The sequence below is a fragment of the Oncorhynchus keta genome, chromosome 1 (assembly GCF_023373465.1).
Source record: "Oncorhynchus keta strain PuntledgeMale-10-30-2019 chromosome 1, Oket_V2, whole genome shotgun sequence".
Taxonomy (NCBI): Eukaryota; Metazoa; Chordata; class Actinopteri; order Salmoniformes; family Salmonidae; genus Oncorhynchus; species Oncorhynchus keta.
Window position 1 is genome coordinate 91,117,210 of NC_068421.1, and position 20,836 is coordinate 91,138,045.

The following is a 20,836-nucleotide window of genomic DNA, read 5'->3' on the forward strand; positions in this document are numbered from 1 at the left end:
TCAGGGTCACCTATCTATCCTCCTGTAGCTGAGTCTAGTATTGGTCCAGACCTCAGGGTCACCTATCTATCCTCCAGTATTTGATTATAGTATTGGTCCTGACCTCAGGGTCACCTATCCTCCTGTAGTTGATTCTAGTATTGGTCCAGACCTCAGGGTCACCTATCTATCCTCCTGTAGTTGATTCTAGTATTGGTACTGACCTCAGGGTCACCTATCTATCCTCCTGTAGTTGATTCTAGTATTGGTACTGACCTCAGGGTCACCTATCTATCCTCCTGTAGTTGATTCTAATATTGGTCCTGACCTCAGGGTCACCTATCCTCCTGTAGTTGATTCTAGTATTGGTCCTGACCACAGGGTCACCTATCTATCCTCCTGTAGTTGATTCTAGTATTGGTCCTGACCTCAGGGTCACCTATCTATCCTCCTGTAGTTGATTCTAATATTGGTCCTGACCTCAGGGTCACCTATCTATCCTCCTGTAGTTGATTCTAGTATTGGTCCTGACCTCAGGGTCACCTATCTATCCTCCTGTAGTTGATTCTAATATTGGTCCTGACCTCAGGGTCACCCATCTATCCTCCTGTAGTTGATTCTAGTATTGGTCCAGACCTCAGGGTCACCTATCTATCCTCCTGTAGTTGATTCTAGTATTGGTACTGACCTCAGGGTCACCTATCCTCCTGTAGTTGATTCTAGTATTGGTCCTGACCTCAGGGTCACCTATCTATCCTCCTGTAGTTGATTCTAGTATTACTCCTGACCACAGGGTCACCTATCTATCCTCCAGTATTTAATATATAATAATATAATAATATTCTAGTATTGGTCCAGACCTCAGGGTCACCTATCTATCCTCCTGTAGCTGAGTCTAGTATTGGTCCAGACCTCAGGGTCACCTATCTATCCTCCAGTATTTGATTATAGTATTGGTCCTGACCTCAGGGTCACCTATCCTCCTGTAGTTGATTCTAGTATTGGTCCTGACCTCAGGGTCACCTATCTATCCTCCTGTAGTTGATTCTAGTATTGGTCCAGACCTCAGGGTCACCTATCTATCCTCCTGTAGTTGATTCTAGTATTGGTACTGACCTCAGGGTCACCTATCTATCCTCCTGTAGTTGATTCTAATATTGGTCCTGACCTCAGGGTCACCTATCCTCCTGTAGTTGATTCTAGTATTGGTCCTGACCACAGGGTCACCTATCTATCCTCCTGTAGTTGATTCTAGTATTGGTACTGACCTCAGGGTCACCTATCTATCCTCCTGTAGTTGATTCTAATATTGGTCCTGACCTCAGGGTCACCTATCTATCCTCCTGTAGTTGATTCTAGTATTGGTACTGACCTCAGGGTCACCTATCTATCCTCCTGTAGTTGATTCTAGTATTGGTACTGACCTCAGGGTCACCTATCTATCCTCCTGTAGTTGATTCTAGTATTGGTCCTGACCTCAGGGTCACCTATCTATCCTCCTGTAGTTGATTCTAGTATTGGTACTGACCTCAGGGTCACCTATCCTCCTGTAGTTGATTCTAGTATTGGTCCTGACCTCAGGGTCACCTATCTATCCTCCTGTAGTTGATTCTAGTATTACTCCTGACCACAGGGTCACCTATCTATCCTCCAGTATTTAATATATAATAATATAATAATATTCTAGTATTGGTCCAGACCTCAGGGTCACCTATCTATCCTCCTGTAGCTGAGTCTAGTATTGGTCCAGACCTCAGGGTCACCTATCTATCCTCCAGTATTTGATTATAGTATTGGTCCTGACCTCAGGGTCACCTATCCTCCTGTAGTTGATTCTAGTATTGGTCCTGACCTCAGGGTCACCTATCTATCCTCCTGTAGTTGATTCTAGTATTGGTCCAGACCTCAGGGTCACCTATCTATCCTCCTGTAGTTGATTCTAGTATTGGTACTGACCTCAGGGTCACCTATCTATCCTCCTGTAGTTGATTCTAATATTGGTCCTGACCTCAGGGTCACCTATCCTCCTGTAGTTGATTCTAGTATTGGTCCTGACCACAGGGTCACCTATCTATCCTCCTGTAGTTGATTCTAGTATTGGTACTGACCTCAGGGTCAACTATCTATCCTCCTGTAGTTGATTCTAATATTGGTCCTGACCTCAGGGTCACCTATCTATCCTCCTGTAGTTGATCCTAGTATTGGTACTGACCTCAGGGTCAACTATCTATCCTCCTGTAGTTGATTCTAATATTGGTCCTGACCTCAGGGTCACCTATCTATCCTCCTGTAGTTGATTCTAGTATTGGTCCTGACCTCAGGGTCACCTATCTATCCTCCTGTAGTTGATTCTAGTATTGGTACTGACCTCAGGGTCACCCATCTATCCTCCTGTAGTTGATTCTAATATTGGTCCTGACCTCAGGGTCACCTATCTATCCTCCTGTAGTTGATTCTAGTATTGGTACTGACCTCAGGGTCACCTATCTATCCTCCTGTAGTTGATTCTAGTATTGGTACTGACCTCAGGGTCACCTATCCTCCTGTAGTTGATTCTAATATTGGTCCTGACCACAGGGTCACCTATCTATCCTCCTGTAGCTGAGTCTAGTATTGGTCCTGACCTCAGGGTCACCTATCTATCCTCCTGTAGTTGATTCTAGTATTGGTCCTGACCACAGGGTCACCTATCTATCCTCCTGTAGTTGATTCTAGTATTGGTCCTGACCTCAGGGTCACCTATCTATCCTCCTGTAGTTGATTCTAGTATTGGTCCTGACCTCAGGGTCACCTATCTATCCTCCTGTAGTTGATTCTAGTATTGGTCCTGACCTCAGGGTCACCTATCTATCCTCCTGTAGTTGATTCTAGTATTGGTCCTGACCTCAGGGTCACCTATCTATCCTCCTGTAGTTGATTCTAGTATTGGTACTGACCTCAGGGTCACCTATCCTCCTGTAGTTGATTCTAATATTGGTCCTGACCACAGGGTCACCTATCTATCCTCCTGTAGTTGATTCTAGTATTGGTCCTGACCTCAGGGTCACCTATCTATCCTCCTGTAGTTGATTCTAGTATTGGTCCTGACCTCAGGGTCACCTATCTATCCTCCTGTAGTTGATTCTAGTATTGGTACTGACCTCAGGGTCACCTATCTATCCTCCTGTAGTTGATTCTAGTATTGGTACTGACCACAGGGTCACCTATCTATCCTCCTGTAGTTGATTCTAGTATTGGTCCTGACCTCAGGGTCACCTATCCTCCTGTAGTTGATTCTAGTATTGGTCCTGACCTCAGGGTCACCTATCTATCCTCCTGTAGTTGATTCTAGTATTGGTACTGACCTCCGGGTCTCCTATCCTCCTGTAGTTGATCTCGTACAGGATGATCATGCCGTTGGGGGCTTTGGGTTCCAGCCACTTGATGTGGACAGAGTCTGGGTTCTCCAACACAATCTCATGGCTCACCTGGCCCACAATGTCATCAGCTTTCTCTGCAGGGAGAGGAGAACACAGGCAGAACCATCATTAGTGTGTGTGACTGTGTACAGCCTTACCCTCGGGCATGCTGTAGTCTATTAGTGTGTGGGACTGTGTACAGCCTTACCCTCGGGCATGCTGTAGTCTGTTACTGTGTGGGACTGTGTACAGCCTTACCCTCGGGCATGCTGTAGTCTGTTACTGTGTGGGACTGTGTACAGCCTTACCCTCAGGCATGCTGTAGTCTGTTACTGTGTGGGACTGTGTACAGCCTTACCCTCGGGCATGGTGCGTGCGCTGACGTAAGTGGCCATGCTGCAGCGTTGGGAGTCCGAGGGGTGGTTACAACCATGGATCTCTATCTGGTAGCTGGTGAAGTGGCGCAGGTTGGAGATGACGGTTGACTCCTTGGCGAACACCACAAGTGTCACCTTGGAGCCCTCCGCCCCCTCGCCCTCTGGGCTGGGCGTGGTCGACGCGTTGGGCAGGGTGGGGGGAGTGGTCAGGAAGCGAGGCAGGGTGGCGTTGGCCACACCCACTGAGCGGCGCCGACGAGACGGTCTGAAGAAGAAAAGGGTGGAGAGGCCAGGGGAGATGAGGCGTGTTACACAGGAACAAAGGGCAGCAGCGTAGCCTAGTGGTTAGAGCGTTGGACTAGTAACCCCCGAGCTGACAAGGTACAAATCTGTCGTTCTGCCCCTGAACAGGCAGTTAACCCACCGTTCCCAGGCCGTCATTGAAAATAAGAATGTGTTCTTAACTGACTTGCCTGGTTAAATAAAGGTAAAATAAAATAAATAAAAAAATAAAAAAAGAGCGAAGACTAAAAAAAGGTCTAAGCGGAAGGGAAGTCATTGAAAACTTTCACAATAATCAAAGACCTGGTTGTCCTATGGGACTAACCTACCTACCATACAGACCTCTGCTGAAGATCCACGTTAGTTTCTCCAACCTAGAAAGCCCATTGTAACAACCCAACACAGCACCTAAATCAAAAGGTGTTTAACCTTTGACCTACTGTTCTCCATGCAAGGTTAGGTGAAGAGAGAAAGAGGCGTTTTGTGAGGTAGAGTCTATAGTAAGTAGTCTTGTCCTCTGGTCACAAGGTCCTTTAACTCAGCCTGACGTTTACAACACCAATCTACTGACTCGAAGCGCCAAGTCTAGGTCCAAGAGGCTTCTGAACAGCTTCTACCCCCAAGACATAAGACTCTTGAACGCCTAATCAAATGGCTACCCAGACTATTTGCATTGCCCCCCACCTCTTTTACACCACTGCTACTCTGTTGTTATCATCAATGCATAGTTACTTAATAACTCTACCTACATGTACATATTACCTCAACTTACCAGTGCCCCCACACATTGACTCTGTACCGGTACCCCCTGTATATAGCCTCCACATTGACTCTGTATCGGTACCCCCTGTATATAGCCTCCACATTGACTCTGTACCGGTACCCCCTGTATATAGCCTCCACATTGACTCTGTATGGTACCCCTTGTATATAGTCTCCACATTGACTCTGTACCGGTACCCCCTGTATATAGCCTCCACATTGACTCTGAACTGGTACCCCCTGTATATAGCCTCCACATTGACTCTGTACCAGTACCCCCTGTATATAGCCTCCACATTGACTCTGTACCGGTACCCCCTGTATATAGCCTCCACATTGACTCTGTACCGGTACCCCCTGTATATAGCCTCCACATTGACTCTGTACCGGTACCCCCTGTATATAGCCTCCACATTGACTCTGAACTGGTACCTTCTGTATATAGCCTCCACATTGACTCTGTACCGGTACCCCTTGTATATAGCCTCCACATTGACTCTGTACTGTAACACCCTGTATATAGCCTCCACATTGACTCTGTACCGGTACCCCCTGTATATAGCCTCCACATTGACTCTGTACCGGTACCCCCTGTATATAGCCTCCACATTGACTCTGTACCGGTACCCCTGTATATAGCCTCCACATTGACTCTGTACCTGGTACCCCCTGTATATAGCCTCCACATTGACTCTGAACCGGTACCCCTGTATATAGCCTCCACATTGACTCTGTACCGGTACCCTGTACTTGTATATAGCCTCCACATTGACTCTGTACCGGTACCCCTGTATATAGCCTCCACATTGACTCTGTACCGGTACCCCCTGTATATAGCCTCCACATTGACTCTGTACCGGTACCCCCCTGTATATAGCCTCCACATTGACTCTGAACCGGTACCCCCCTGTATATAGCCTCCACATTGACTCTGTACCGGTACCCCCTGTATATAGCCTCCACATTGACTCTGTACCGGTACCCCCTGTATATAGTCTCATTATTTTACTGTTGCTCTTAAATTACTTTAATTCTAATCTATTTTTTTTATTTTTTAAACTGCATTGTTGGTTAGGGGCTCGTAAGTAAGCATTTCATTGTAAGGTCTACCTACACCTGTTGTATTCGGCGCATGTGACTAATACAATTTGATTGGACTCCTCCAGTCAGCCGGGTGGACAGGCTGCAGTTACACTCCTCACCAACAGATGGAGCCACGGAGTCTTCTGCTAGCCTAGCAGCCAGCCAGTCAACTAGGTTTGTTTAAGTTTGAGTTGACTACAGACTGAGCAGTGTTGAGAACAGAACAGGTTGAGGCTGATAAGAGGAGAAACCATATAAAAATAATCGATTTCTATGGCAGCTACAGTTTAGTAGTATTGTTTGTATATCGTTGTATTTTTGATTTGTGTGACTGTTCTTGTCTATCAGTGTATCAAGTGCTTAGTTACTTGTCATGTCCTGTGTTTATGTAGACCCCCAGGAAGAGTAGCTGCTTCTTCTACAAAAGCTAAATGGGGATCCTGATAAACAAGCAAGTATGACCCTACTACTACGGTGAGTTGAGGGAAGTTCCAACACCCCCCTGGGCCCAAAATCAGCTTTTATTTTCTTATCTTCCTAATAGTTGAGGTTCACATTTTGGGATGGTAATCTGATGCTAGATCAGATTACGTTCGTAATCCGGTTCTAGATCAGATCCCGTGGTAATCTGGTGCTAGATCAGATCACGTTCGTAATCTGGTGCTTGATCAGATCCCGTGGTTCGACTGAGGCAACTTCTTCCTCAGCAGGCAGAGTGGCTTTATCCATCTGTCACCGTGAGTCTTCAGAACGCTGGCTGCCTGGCTGAGCACACAGTTATGATGTCACAGTGAGTCTTCAGAACGCTGGCTGCCTGGCTGATGTCACAGTGAGTCTTCAGAACGCTGGCTGCCTGGCTGAGCCCACAGTTGTGATGTCACAGTGAGTCTTCAGAACCCTGGCTGCCTGGCTGAGCCCACAGTTGTGATGTCACAGTGAGTCTTCAGAACGCTGGCTGCCTGGCTGAGCCCACAGTTGTGATGTCACAGTGAGTCTTCAGAACCCTGGCTGCCTGGCTGAGCCCACAGTTGTGATGTCACAGTGAGTCTTCAGAACCCTGGCTGCCTGGCTGAGCCCACAGTTGTGATGTCACAGTGAGTCTTCAGAACGCTGGCTGCCTGGCTGATGTCACAGTGAGTCTTCAGAACGCTGGCTGCCTGGCTGATGTCACAGTGAGTCTTCAGAACGCTGGCTGCCTGGCTAAGCACACAGTTATGATGTCACAGTGAGTCTTCAGAACGCTGGCTGCCTGGCTGATGTCACAGTGAGTCTTCAGAACGCTGGCTGCCTGGCTGATGTCACAGTGAGTCTTCAGAAGGCTGGCTGCCTGGCTAAGCACACAGTTATGATGTCACAGTGAGCCTTCAGAACACTGGCTGTGACAGTGTGGGGGTGATGCATTGATACAGACAGCACCACAGACAAACAGACAGCCCCCACAGACAGACACAACCCGACAGACAGTCTGCACCAATGGACAGACTGACAGAGACTGCACCATGGACAAGGGACGGACGGACGGTCAGACAGAGAGGGCCCCACAGACAGACAGCCAGCACCAGACGGACAGCACCACAGACAAACAGCACCAATGAGACAGACAGACTGAAAGATAGCACCACAGGCAGACAGCACCACAGACAAGACAGATGGACAGACTGCACCACTGACAGACTGCACCACTGACAGACACAGCACCACAGACAGACACAGCACCACAGACAGACACAGCACCACAGACAGACAGACAGCACCACAGACAGACAGACAGCACCACAGACAGACAGACAGCACCACAGACAGACAGACAGCACCACAGACACAGACAGCACCACAGACACAGACAGCACCACAGACACAGACAGCACCACAGACACAGACAGCACCACAGACAGACAGCACCACAGACAGACAGCACCACAGACAGACAGCACCACAGACAGACAGCACCACAGACAGACAGCACCACAGACAGACAGCACCACAGACACAGACAGCACCACAGACACAGACAGTACCAGACAGATAGACAGCACCACAGACAGACATACAGAGGGCCCCACAGACAGCACCACAGACCGACAGACAGACAGCACCACTGACAGACAGATGGACAGACTGAAAGATGGCACCACAGACAGACAGACAGCACCAGACAGACAGCACCAGACAGACATACATACAGAGGGCCCCACAGACAGACAGAGAGCACCAGATAGACAGACATACAGGCAGCACCACTGACAGGCAGCACCACAGACAGACAGCACCAGATAGACAGACATACAGGCAGCACCACAGACAGACACAGCACCACAGACAGACATACAGGCAGCACCACAGACAGACATACAGGCAGCACCACAGACAGACAGCACCAGATAGACAGACATACAGGCAGCACCACAGACAGACACAGCACCACCAGACACAGACAGCACCACAGACACAGACAGCACCACAGACACAGACAGCAACACAGACACAGACAGCAACACAGACACAGACAGCAACACAGACACAGACAGCACCACAGACAGCACCACAGACACAGACATACAGGCAGCACCAGACAGATAGACAGCACCAAAGGCATCACAGCACCACAGACAGACATACAGAGGGCCCCACAGACAGCACCACAGACCGACAGACAGACAGCACCACTGACAGACAGATGGACAGCACCACTGACAGACAGATGGACAGCACCACTGACAGACAGATGGACAGACTGAAAGATGGCACCAGACAGACAGCACCACAGACAGACAGACAGCACCAGACAGACATACATACAGAGGGCCCCACAGACAGACAGAGAGCACCAGATAGACAGACATACAGGCAGCACCACAGACAGACGGACAGACTGAAAGACAGCATCACAGACAGACAGACAGCACCACTGAACACACTTCCCCATGTTGGCCATGTCACTACACTACCAGATAAATACAGACAGTCAGTAGAACAACAGACCTCCCAAAATGGCATCAGAACAGAACTAGCCAGGTCTGAACCAGGTCAGTACTGGGTCACGGTGGGTTACAAACAGTCTTTCCATTCACGTGGTCCTCTGTTGCTCAGTCAGTAGAGCATGGTGCTTGCAACACTGGGACAGTGGGTTCAATTCCCAGGACCACACATACACAAAATGGATGGATAAAAGCGTCATATATATATTCACTCTACTGTTGTCTGTCTCGCTCTGCCGGACATCGCCGCACCAGTACGGTTTAGAGGGAAGGGGGGAATTAGAAGTAGTCTGGTACTGTTGTCAGTCTGATCTCCTTGTTCACTTCCTATACCATAATTACCATGTCTTCCACTCAGACACAGGATTAAACCCCAGCTGAGGTCTCAACTGTGTGTGTGTGTGTGTGTGTGTGTGTGTGTGTGTGTGTGTGTGTGTGTGTGTGTGTGTGTGTGTGTGTGTGTGTGTGTGTGTGTAGATCTAAATCGTGTTAGTTTATGTGTGTAGCAGTCTAAACGGCTGGGCGGCAGTCTGCATGAACGGATGGTAATGGGTACAATAATCACTCCCATGGGAAAGGGGGGGCGTGTAGGTGGGATGGGGGCACCAGACAACCCCCGACCCCCTTCCCCCTCTGCAGCTGGGTTCCGGAATAGAGCGTAAACAGGGACACACACGTCACACAGGGTTGGGGCTAGCTTGATAGCACGCTAGAACACACACACACATCCAGGGCCAAACAAAGGGAGCGCGGGGCCCCTGCCTGAGGGAGGGACGGAGCACAGTGTTCCTGTGACTGTGTGAATAACAGCAACAGACCACTCAGGGCCCAGACACTGTAATCCCCCCCTCCACCCCACCCCACCAGCTAGCTACTAAATTACAGCTCGGCTGTAGTAGAAACGATAACATCTCTTGTGACTGGAGAGTTAAAGCAGAAGAGCCAAGGCCGGACCACACCGCTTGAAACTGCGGCAAAGCAGACGAGACCGACTCAGATAGTGATTTCCCATGACTCATCTCAGCATCTATACACATGCCTTAAACGGGGAGGGTGTGTGTCAGCCCAGGGGCCTGTCAACAGCGCGTCTGAAAGCCAGCTCTGCCTGCTGGTCCACCTGCCAAAGAGCCTCTGGTGCCGACGCAACAGAACGCTTACACAATTCATCTGTTCACACATATTCCTGGAATTACGATCAAAAGGGGAACAGAACTCATAGAGGCCTTTACTAATTAAACCACGGTCTTCTTCACAGCGCTGACGCTCCCATCATCATGCTTGGGTCGGGCAAGCATTTCCATTGTCACACAGAGGGGAAGACATTTTCCCAGAACTCTCCACCAAGGCGAGAGCATAGATAGTTGTGAATTAACACACAAACACAGGATTGGAAGCACAGAGAGGAGGTGGGGGGCGAGCTAGTTTCGTCACCCCCCCAACGAATTAGTGCATCGAATTACGCATTCCACCACTGACATAGACCTGCTGGTTGTTGTGTTCTGATTGGCTGACAAGGTGAGGGGGGGGCTGGGCATTAACACCAGCACTTGAACGCCATTGGCTTACCCATTGTCAGAAGAGTTGCTTACAGCAGGTGTTGTTCTGGAGGAATGAGAGATCAGCTGTGTTCAGGGCCTACCTGCCATCAGACTGTCTATACTTCACTTACAGTGGGGCAAAAAAGTATTTCGTCAGCCACCAATTGTGCAAGTTCTCCCACTTAAAAAGATGAGGGGCCTGTAAATTTCATCATAGGTACACTTCAACTATGACAGACAAAATGAGGGTGAAAAAAATCCAGAAAATCACATTGTAGGATTTTTAATGAATTTATTTGCAAATTATGGTGGAAAATAAGTATTTGGTCAATAACAAAAGTTTCTCAATACTTTGTTATATACCCTTTGTTGGCAATGACAGAGGTCAAACGTTTTCTGTAAGTCTTCATAAGGTTTTCACACACTGTTGCTGGTATTTTGGCCCATTCCTCCATGCAGATCTCCTCTAGAGCAGTGATGTTTTGGGGCTCTTGCTGGGCAAGAGATTGAGATCTGGTTGAGATCTGGAGACTGGCTAGGCCACTCCAGGACCTTGAAATGCTTCTTACGAAGCCACTCCTTCGTTGCCCGGGTGGTGTGTTTGGGATCATTGTCATGCTGAAAGACCCAGCCACGTTTCATCTTCAATGCCCTTGCTGATGGAAGGAGGTTTTCACTCAAAATCTCACGATACATGGCCCCATTCATTCTTTCCTTTACACGGATCAGTCGTCCTGGTCCCTTTGCAGAAAAACAGCCTGTTTCCACCCCCATGCTTCACAGTAGGTATGGTGTTCTTTGGATGCAACTCAGCATTCTTTGTCCTCCAAACACGACGAGTTGAGTTTTTACCAAAAAGTTATATTTTGGTTTCATCTGACCATATGACATTCTCCCAATCTACTTCTGGATCATCCAAATGCTCTCTAGAAAACTTCAGACGGGCCTGGACATGTACTGGCTTAAGCAGGGGGACACGTCTGGCACTGCAGGATTTGAGTCCCTGGCGGCGTAGTGTGTTACTGATGGTAGGCTTTGTTACTCTGGTCCCAGTTCTCATCATTTTGTCCCCACGGGGTGAGATCTTGCGTGGAGCCCCAGATCGAGGGAGATTATCAGTGGTCTTGTATGTCTTCCATTTCCTAATAATTGCTCCCACAGTTGATTTCTTCGAACCAAGCTGCTTACCTATTGCAGATTCAGTCTTCCCAGCCTGGTGCAGGTCTACAATTTTGTTTCCGGTGTCCTTTGACAGCTCTTTGGTCTTGGCCATTGTGGAGTTTGGAGTGTGACTGTTTGAGGTTGTGGACAGGTGTCTTTTATACTGATAACAAGTTCAAACAGGTGCCATTAATACAGGTAACGAGTGGAGGACAGAGGAGCCTCTTAAAGAAGAAGTTACACGTCTGTGAGAGACAGAAATCTTGCTTGTTTGTAGGTGACCAAATACTTATTTTCCACCATAATTTGCAAAATAAATTCATTAAAAAACCTACAATGTGATTTTCTGGATTTTTTTAGTTGAAGTGTACCTATGATGAAAATTATAGGCCTCTCTCATCTTTTTAAGTGGGAGAAATTGCACAATTGGTGGCTGACTAAATACTTTTTTGCCCCACTGTATATTAACTGAATAGCCTTGTTAGGAGCGTACACTAGTCAATCGTCCTCAGTTTCAGGCAGGGTTCCCTGAGCTTTGGGGTAATTTCTGGAAGTATAGACAACTGTTATGCCTTTACTACAACGCCAAACTGTGACGCTACTACTGTTCTCATACCTGATTTCAACGCTATGTTATAAAGGTATCTCTACTGTTCTCATACCTGATTTCAACGCTATGTTATGAAGGTATCTCTACTGTTCTCATACCTGATTTCAACGCTATGTTATGAAGGTATCTCTACTGTTCTCATACCTGATTTCAACGCTATGCTATGAAGGTATCTCTACTGTTCTCATACCTGATTTCAACGCTATGTTATGAAGGTATCTCTGTCCACATACTTTTGATCGTGTAGTGCAACTCTGCTATAATCCTACCTGGGTTCAAACACTTCGTTGTGGATGTAGTTTTCAAAGGTCTTGCGGTAATCAGACTCATCGGCCTCCTTCTTGAGCTGGGTCTCTGTTTTGGGGCAGGAACAGCAGCGGCTCCCTGGCCCAGGCTCGTCTGTTTGGTTCCATTTCTGTTCCTCTTCAGTGTCCAGGTGGGTAGGAGCCCGCGACGGCAACTTCATTCCTACAGACAGACAGACAAAAAGACAGTTCAACTGAATCCCAATGGTCCCAAATGTCCCAAATGTCACATCTGCACTAAAATAGGGGATGACCCACAAATCCCATTCTCATTGGTCAACGGATCATAAGACAAGACCCATGAGAACATCTGACACGATTGATCGATCCTTTCCTAAACTGTGATATGAAATAATCACGTGAAAGATGACAATCCTCTGCGTCTCACCTTTCTGACAGTAATCGAACTTGTAGAGGTCGCTGTCCTCGGGCTGCTGCTGACAGTACACCAGGTAGTGAGTGATGTTCCCGTTGGGATCTGTGGGAGGTTTCCACTTCAGGATGATTTGAGAGGACGAGTTGGACGAGGAGATGGGGTCCAGTGGCACGGACGGCTCTGAAATAACAACAAGATCAACATTGCTAGAGTTAAGAGTAAGGGTTGTTAACAACAAGATCAACATTGCTAGAGTTAAGCGTAAGGAATGTTAACAACAAGATCAACATTGCTAGAGTTAAGAGTAAGGATTGTTGTCAGACTGGGGCTGGAGGGGACCTATTGGTGGATAACAGCCAGCTTCTACAGTCTTATCTAGGATTACATTGTGTCCGTTAAGTACATAGCGTACCATGTAAATTGTGCCCCTTAGTGCCATCATTGTAAAGAGTAAAGTCATGGTTGGCCAACCTTTTAAAATGTTTCACCAAAACGGTTTGATTCATCGGTGCTACCTAGTATTATGTCTGCTGGAGCAGTATGGGGACAAATTATACTGGTGTTAACTGTGTTTTGAACAGTGCTGCAGATTTGACCTTGGTGTGGGTAAATACATGTCAAATGTTGCTATTCAAAATGACATGGGCTGGAAAATTCCATGGCATCACCAGCGGCTATGCATTTTTTAATTTTTTAAAATATATATATATTATTTTGTTTAAATTGGTAGAGATTTTGCAGCATGCCAAATGAACGTCTATGTAAACACGCCATTTTAATGGGCTTGTAATGTTGCAGCTGCAAATATGTTTTATTTACAGTATCACGTCAAAGCCTTTTTTAAGTCCGCCCATATGGCTCGCCTCCGCCCATATGGCTCGCCTCCGCCCATATGGCTCGCCTCCCCATATGGCTCGCCTCCGCCCATATGGCTCGCCTCCGCCCATATGGCTCGCCTCCGCCCATATGGCTCGCCTCCGCCCATATGGCTCGCCTCCGCCCATATGGCTCGCCTCACTGATACGGACAGAGTCTATTCTAGAAATTACCGTAACGCTTTTGGAGAAGCACTTTTAGAGAGCAATGAACGAAAGTGGTACCAACTGATCAAACCAATCAGAAAGTAACAAAATGCTCACCGACTGCTTTTTAAATGACCAGGGCAGAACCCTGTGTACGTTTCAACCATATTCAAAGCTATTTTTCTAAATGTAGATATGGAGTGGCTCCTCTCGCTATTGAGACTAGTCGATCCACAAACACTCCCCTAGGTAAACGTGTCTGCACTTTCAGTAATGATGTTTCCATTGAAACCGAAGCTCCTGCCTTGCTTTATGTGGGTTATATACAACGACATTAGAGATGACCTTTTTTGTCAGAGTGAATTTATCAGATAACAAGAATTTTGTCAGGACGGAGGACTGTGTTTGTGACTCAGTAGTAGAATGTTGTCAGGACGGAGGACTGTGTTTGTGACTCAGTAGTAGAATGTTGTAAGGACGGAGGACTGTGTTTGTGACTCAGTAGTAGAATGTTGTAAGGACGGAGGACTGTGTTTGTGACTCAGTAGTAGAATGCTGTAAGGACGGAGGACTGTGTTTGTGACTCAGTAGTAGAATGCTGTAAGGACGGAGGACTGTGTTTGTGACTCAGTAGTAGAATGCTGTAAGGACGGAGGACTGTGTTTGTGACTCAGTAGTAGAATGCTGTAAGGACGGAGGACTGTGTTTGTGACTCAGTAGTAGAATGCTGTAAGGACGGAGGACTGTGTTTGTGACTCAGTAGTAGAATGTTGTAAGGACGGAGGACTGTGTTTGTGACTCAGTAGTAGAATGTTGTAAGGACAGAGGACTGTGTTTGTGACTCAGTAGTAGAATGTTGTCAGGACGGGAGGACTGTGTTTGTGACTCAGTAGTAGAATGCTGTAAGGACGGAGGACTGTGTTTGTGACTCAGTAGTAGAATGTTGTAAGGACGGAGGACTGCGTTTGTGACTCAGTAGTAGAATGTTGTAAGGACGGAGGACTGTATTTGTGACTCAGTAGTAGAATGTTGTAAGGACGGAGGACTGTGTTTGTGACTCAGTAGTAGAATGTTGTAAGGACGGAGGACTGTGTTTGTGACTCAGTAGTAGAATGCTGTAAGGACGGAGGACTGTGTTTGTGACTCAGTAGTAGAATGTTGTAAGGACAGAGGACTGTGTTTGTGACTCAGTAGTAGAATGTTGTAAGGACAGAGGACTATGTTTGTGACTCAGTAGTAGAATGTTAGAACGGAGGACTGTTTGTGACTCAGTAGTAGAATGTTAGAACGGAGGACTGTTTGTGACTCAGTAGTAGAATGTTGTAAGGACGGAGGACTGTTTGTGACTCAGTAGTAGAATGTTAGAATGGAGGACTGTTTGTGACTCAGTAGTAGAATGTTGTAAGGACGGAGGACTATGTTTGTGACTCAGTAGTAGAATGTTAGAACGGAGGACTGTGTTTGTGACTCAGTAGTAGAATGCTGTAAGGACTCAGTAGTAGAATGTGTTTGTAAGTAGTAGAATGTTGTCAGGACGGAGGACTATGTTTGTGACTCAGTAGTAGAATGTTAGAACGGAGGACTGTTTGTGACTCAGTAGTAGAATGTTAGAACGGAGGACTGTTTGTGACTCAGTAGTAGAATGTTAGAACGGAGGACTGTTTGTGACTCAGTAGTAGAATGTTGTAAGGACAGAGGACTATGTTTGTGACTCAGTAGTAGAATGTTAGAACGGAGGACTGTTTGTGACTCAGTAGTAGAATGTTAGAACGGAGGACTGTTTGTGACTCAGTAGTAGAATGTTGTAAGGGAGGAGACTGTTTGTGACTCAGTAGTAGAATGTTAGAACGGAGGACTGTTTGTGACTCAGTAGTAGAATGTTAGAACGGAGGACTGTTTGTGACTCAGTCGTAGAATGTTGTAAGGACGGAGGACTGTGTTTGTGACTCAGTAGTAGAATGCTGTAAGGACGGAGGACTGTGTTTGTGACTCAGTAGTAGAATGTTGTCAGGACGGAGGACTGTGTTTGTGACTCAGTAGTAGAATGTTGTCAGGACGGAGGACTGTGTTTGTGACTCAGTAGTAGAATGTTGTAAGGACGGAGGACTGTGTTTGTGACTCAGTAGTAGAATGTTGTAAGGACGGAGGACTGTGTTTGTGACTCAGTAGTAGAATGTTGTCAGGACGGAGGACTGTGTTTGTGACTCAGTAGTAGAATGTTGTCAGGACGGAGGACTGTGTTTGTGACTCAGTAGTAGAATGTTGTCAGGACGGAGGACTGTGTTTGTGACTCAGTAGTAGAATGCTGTAAGGACGGAGGACTGTGTTTGTGACTCAGTAGTAGAATGTTGTCAGGACGGAGGACTGTGTTTGTGACTCAGTAGTAGAATGTTTTCAGGACGGAGGACTGTGTTTGTGACTCAGTAGTAGAATGCTGTAAGGACGGAGGACTGTGTTTGTGACTCAGTAGTAGAATGTTGTTAGAACGGAGGACTGTGTTTGTGACTCACTGGTGGCATTGGTGCGGACGTAGATGATGTCGCTCTTGGCCCCGAGGACCTGGTGTTCGTCTGAGGCGGAGAGCTGGGTCTTGACCATGATGGCGTACTGGGTCCAGGGCTTCATAGGATGGATGAGGAAGCCAGGCTCCGCCTGCTCTTTCCCCTCCGTGGCCCGGGGTGGAGGGTCGACGTCAGCTATCACCCAGCTGTTAGAGCCACATGCATCCTGGCCATCAAACTCTGTCACGTTCTTATAAGGCCTGGAGATGGAGAGGACAGAAAGACACTGACATACTAATAGTAGAGATACGACTGTTACTAGCCGGCTACCACCCGCTACTCTAATCTACACCATTAGAGACTGCTGTCCTATCTAAATAGTCATGGAAGCTCCAATTTACTACACACCTTTCGATTCAATACTTTTGACACTTTACAGCAGGGTTTGGCCACCAAGCTATTGCCCTCCCCCAAGCCTTCTGAGCAAAAACAAAAAAGTTGTTGTTGTTGTTGGACAACAGCAGGAAATCAGCTCCAAGTGAATTTAATTTAAGAAATCTGTTCCCAAATATTCTCAGACATAAGAGAGAGATACACGTGATCGTATACAAATGTAAGCAAGGTTTAAAATGATTGTTTTAGTCAAGCATATCGGTTTGGGCTTCTTGTGGTCAATATGCTAATTATTTGTAATTATACTGGACAAAAATATAAACAACATGTAAAGTGTTTGGTCCCATGTTTCATGAGCTGAAATAGAAGATCACAGAAATATTTCCATACGCCAAAAAGCTTATTTCTTTCAAATTTTGGGCACAAATGTGTTTACATCCCTGTTAGTGAGCATTTCTCTCTTGCCAAGATAATCCATCCACATGACAGGTGTGGCATATCAAGGAGCTGATTAAACAGCATGATCATTACACCTTGTGCTGAAGACAATAAAAGGCCACTCTAAAAAAAGCCACTGATGTCTCAAGTTGAGGGAGCGTGGAATTGGCATACTGACTGCAGAATTTCTATTTGTCTATCATAAGCCACTTCCACGTTGTTTTAGAGAACTTGGAAGTACATGCAACCGGCCTGACAACCGCAGACCACGTGTAACCACGCTCAGCCCAGGACCTCCACGTCTGGCTTCTTCACCTGCGAGATCGTCTGAGGAGGCCTGGCCAGGCTTTCTACTAGACGGCGGAACATTGCTGTAGGGACTTGCTTCCCTTCAGCCACAAGAGCATTAGTGAGGTTGTGCACTAATGTTGGGGCGATTAGTCCTGGCTCACAGTCGCCGTTTCAAATTCATCCCAAAGGTGTTTGGTGGGGTTGAGGTCTGGGCTCTGTGCATGCCAGTCAAGGTCTTCCGCACCAATATTGACAAATCCTTTCTGTATGGACCTCACTTTGCGCACGGGGGCATTGTTATGCTGAAACAGGAAAAGGCCTTCCCCAAACTGTGGCCACAAAGTCAGAAGTACAGAATTGTCTAGAATGTCATTGTATGCTGTAGCATTAAGATTTCCCATCAATGGAACTAAGGGGCCTAGCCCGAACCATGAAAAAAAGCCCCATTCCTCCCCCGCCAAACTTCACAGTTGGCACTATGCATTCGGGCAGATAGCATTTGCCAAACCCAGATTTGCCATTGGACCGCAAGATGGTGAAGTGTGATTCATCACTTCAGAGAATGCATTTCCACTGCTCCAGAGACCAATGGTGGCGAGCTTTACACCTCTCCAGCTGACGCTTGGCATTGGTGAATGGTGAGTTTAGGCTTGTGTGCAGCTGCTCAACCATGGAAACCCATTCCATGAACTTCCCAACGAACAGTTTTTGTGCTGATGTTGCTTCCAGAGGCAGTTTGGAACTCGTTAGCGAGTGTTGCAACCGAGGATGCGCTTCAGCTGACGCTTGGCATTGCGCATCGTAAGTTTAGGCTTGTGTGCGGCTGCCCGGTACATGGAAACTCATTTCATGAAGCTCCAGATGAGCAGTTCTTGTACTGAATTTGCTTCCAGAGGCAGCTCGGTAGTGAGTGTTGCAACCGAGGACAGACCATTTTTACACGCTACGTGCTTTCAGCACTGGGCGGGCCCCGTTCTGTGAGATTGTATGACCTAGCACTTCGCGGCTGACACAATGTTGCCCCTATATGTTTCCACTTCACAATAACAGCAGTTACAGTTGACCAAGGCATCTCTAGCTCTAGGAGATAGTAACCTTGTCCCACAGGGCAAGAGCATAACTTAATCATGTATTGTTTTATACTTACGCCTCTTTGTAGAGGACCATGAAGCCCAGTAGGTCCCTATAGTCTGGCGGCCAGAAAGGTTCCCACTTGAGGAGGATCTTGTCCGACTGTGTGCGCACCGTGGTGAAATTCAGGAACTGGGTCTCACCTGGTGACCAAGAAATAGAGACAAACAGAGCTTAAGGACAGGAGCGATCAGGGCGAATCAGGGAGGTGGGAGAATAGCCATATTGTAGAAGAGGGAACTAAACATGCTAGGTAACTGAAACAACCCAATACAGATTGGAGGACTGACCTACTGACCACTTTTATCCAAAACAACTTACAGTCATGCGAGCATCCATTTTCGTATGGGTGGCCAAAGAGGGAATCTCACCCACGATCCTGGCGTTGTAAGCGCCACGCTCTATCAACTGAGCCCTAAAGGATCACTAAATACTCAATAGTAAATGTTAACTGTATGTGACGCTTTGGGTAAAAGTGTCTGCTGCTACATGACGACTATATGTGACACGTTTCAGGAAACTAGGTGTATGTCGAGCATCACAGGAGAGACATTTGAACGTAAACTTTTTATTTTCCATTTATCAAAATGCGGTCGAAATGAGAACACAGAAGACTGTTGTATAAAACACCTGTCTCCGGATTACATCTTCAAAATAAAGGGCAACCACGGCATTCGTGACAGGGGGGGAAGCGTCCATCCATGTATACGAGTAAGATAGTTTCGCTAGCTACATTTTCAGATATTACACGTTTCTCATTTTGCCAAAAAGTCATCAAGTTAAAGTGTATTGCTAGCTAATGTTAGCTGGCTAATGTTAGCTAGCTTACGTTGTAAATTGGTATTATGGTTCATTGTTTAGCTAGCTAGCTACATGTCTAAACAAAAGACTCCACTATGCAAGTAACTGCAGTACCAGTCAAAATGTTGGGCACACCTACTCATTAAAGGGTTTTTCTTTATTTGTACTGTTTTCAATTTTCTACAAAGTAGAAAATAGTAAAAATGAAGAAAAACCCTTGAATGAGTAGGTGTCCAAACTTTTGCCTGGTTATATATTTCAATAGAATGTTTATGATGTCACTGCGACAACTGTCGTAGCTGGTAAATTCGCTTTGATTATCTACTCTGATTTCAGAGCACTCTCGTCTGAGTGTGCCAGAGCGCAGAATAACAGACAAATTTACGAACGCTCAACACCCGTTGAATATGGACGTGTCAGTAAACGTTGGCAAAAAAAAGTGTAATTAAATTGTTGCCGGCAGCACAGTTACAGTCACCAACACTCTGGATAACAAAAAGACAGCCTAACCAGCGCTGCTAGGGCGAGTAAAATGGTCAGAGTGAGGTGTTCTCTCATTTGTGTCTGGAAGTAGCTAGCAAGTTAGCCAACGTTAGCCAGTTAGGTTGGGTGCTTGACTGCTGTTCGGTAAGAACGCACGGATCAACACTACTCTTCGGCCAGAGCATCCAGTGTGCTCTCTGAACGAACGGACAATCTGACAACACTCTTGCGTTTACGAACGCCCAGAGTTACACTCGGGCAATCCAGATTAAATTCACAAACACACCCGTTTACAAACCAGCCTTTAGTCTTGAACTCTTTGGTTGTTTAGAACATTACCTTACTCACTCTATTTAGCACATGGCCTCTTGTGAATCCTTAAAGAGATGGGCGGGGCTAAAGCTTAAGAGGTTGTGAATTATGCTGAATAGGTGTAGACAAAGAAGAACTATCTAGTCGGTACCAAAACAGTCAAGGGCCATTTTCTCAAAAGTGAAGTTAAAAGCATAATTACTTTCCTATTGTTCCTCAACTATAGTGAATGATATACCATTTTGTAGCTCTGAGTCTCTAATTTTATCCAATGCAAAAAACACCATTTCAAATGTTGCTACATAAGACCAAATCGAGCCGGTCGGTCACATAATACGATGATGTTTGTCTAAAGTTCCACGTTGGCTGGTCTTACAGGAGGCCTGGTCTCCATCGGTCCTGCCGATTTCATTCTTGATGCCTCTCTCCTTAGTGCCTGTCACCACCTCCATCTTGCGGATCTCAGACATGCACAGCTTGGAGTTGTGAAGGAAGAACATGCGTCCCTGGAGGATGGTCAGGTTGTGTTTGTTCCAGTCCCACAGCTGACGCAGGTTCTGGTTGTCCAAAGCATAGAACGAGTAGTTCCTGATAAAGTACATAGAGAGAGAGAGG

General features: G+C 46.6%; 1 protein-coding gene across 1 annotated transcript in view; it reads right to left on the reverse strand.

The window, feature by feature from the left end:
• Positions 1-20,836, reverse strand: part of LOC118377063 (insulin receptor-like) — a 101,392-nt gene that overhangs the window by 38,651 nt on the left and 41,905 nt on the right. The window contains exons 5-11 of the mRNA XM_052524580.1: positions 20,598-20,809; positions 18,642-18,768; positions 16,382-16,632; positions 12,862-13,029; positions 12,438-12,636; positions 3,736-4,019; positions 3,324-3,472 (exon numbers count right to left, since the gene is read on the reverse strand). Coding sequence (XP_052380540.1) covers positions 3,324-3,472; positions 3,736-4,019; positions 12,438-12,636; positions 12,862-13,029; positions 16,382-16,632; positions 18,642-18,768; positions 20,598-20,809 — 1,390 coding nt within the window. The remainder of the gene's footprint in view (positions 1-3,323; positions 3,473-3,735; positions 4,020-12,437; positions 12,637-12,861; positions 13,030-16,381; positions 16,633-18,641; positions 18,769-20,597; positions 20,810-20,836) is intronic.